Source organism: Gavialis gangeticus, unplaced genomic scaffold, assembly GCF_001723915.1.
Source record: "Gavialis gangeticus isolate Ggan-Ray unplaced genomic scaffold, GavGan_comp1, whole genome shotgun sequence".
Classification (NCBI taxonomy): domain Eukaryota; kingdom Metazoa; phylum Chordata; order Crocodylia; family Gavialidae; genus Gavialis; species Gavialis gangeticus.
Genome location: NW_017729024.1, coordinates 166,181,352 through 166,182,434, shown reverse-complemented (window position 1 = coordinate 166,182,434; position 1,083 = coordinate 166,181,352). Strand labels below are relative to the sequence as shown.

At 67.9% G+C, this 1,083-nt stretch overlaps 2 protein-coding genes across 3 annotated transcripts in view; one reads left to right on the top strand and one right to left on the bottom strand.

Annotated features, from left to right (window-relative positions):
• The window catches only part of SIGMAR1 (sigma non-opioid intracellular receptor 1), a 5,011-nt gene extending 4,867 nt beyond the window's left edge, over window positions 1-144 (bottom strand). The window contains exon 1 of the mRNA XM_019518289.1: window positions 100-144. Coding sequence (XP_019373834.1) covers window positions 100-144 — 45 coding nt within the window. The remainder of the gene's footprint in view (window positions 1-99) is intronic.
• GALT (galactose-1-phosphate uridylyltransferase) overlaps window positions 83-1,083 on the top strand; it is a 23,600-nt gene continuing 22,599 nt past the window's right edge. For both annotated transcript variants that reach the window (XM_019518057.1, XM_019518058.1), the window contains exon 1: window positions 83-158. In XM_019518057.1, coding sequence (XP_019373602.1) covers window positions 143-158 — 16 coding nt within the window. In that variant the 5' untranslated portion in view covers window positions 83-142. The remainder of the gene's footprint in view (window positions 159-1,083) is intronic.

Below are 1,083 nucleotides of genomic sequence, written 5' to 3'. Positions count from 1 at the left end.
GCCGGGCTCAGCCCCGCCCCGGCCCGGCCCGGCCACAGCAGCGGGCGCGCAGGGCGCGGCGGCCCCTTTAAGAGGCGCGCGGGGCGGAGCGGGTGGAACGTTGGGCGCCGGAAGCAGGAGCGGGAGCGGAAGCGGAAGCAGCATGGAGCGGGCGGCAGGTACGGGGGCGTGGGCTCTCGGGGCCCGGCTGGAGGGGTCGCCCCTGCGCTCAGGGCCCCCCGGTGCCGCTCCGGGGGCAGGCGGGGATTCCCCCTGCTCGGACTGGTGCGGACTGGGGGGGCGGTGATGGAGCTGGGGTTGGACTGGATGGGGCTCTGGGCTCCCCCCGCCCCCACGTCCTTTACCTAGCTCTGGCTCCCAGCAGCAGGCCTGCGTGGCTGCCTGCTGTGCCCGGGGCCAGCCCAGCCCTGCCCTGCTGCTGTGTCGCGGGGCTCCCCGCATTGCTCCTCTGCTGCTCTGGCTTCTTCCCCTTCTCAGGGGAGTTCCCCCCTAGCTGTGCCTCCAGTCCCAGCGGCGTGGGAGCGATTTCATTCTGCCCTTCAGGCCTAAACCCTTGTTTGCCACCAGGAACCTGCCCCCAGCTGCGCTACAAGCACTGGGGATGGGGCAGTGTGTGCTTGGGTCAGGTCCTGCACTCTGGCTGATGGGTCTGTGCACCTCTGCAGCACGGACGTGCCCCCAGAGCAGTGTGAGGTGGCACAGCCTCCACACTTGTGCTGGTAGTGCCAGGCATAGTGTCATGCTGCTGCAGCCCTGGAGCAGGCTGCCAGGTGGAGAGGCTTGGAGCTTGCTTGGGAGATGGCCCTATGCACCCCTTGAGGTGTGGGGCAGGAGGAAGGTGAAAGCCAGTGGGCCCTGCTGGAATCTCCCTCCCTGTAGGTCTCTGGCCAATACTTTGAGCCTTGGCCTAAGTGACTTGCCCCAGGTTATGTTGCAAGTTGGTGGCAGAGCCAGGGAGACCACCCAGGAGTCCTGGTGCTTGGCCTGTGCTGAGACTTCACCCCCAGCCCACCACGGGTTCCCGCTGCAGTTGGGCAGGTTTGGGTGGGGGGTGTGTGTGTGTGTGTGTGTGTGTGTGTGGGG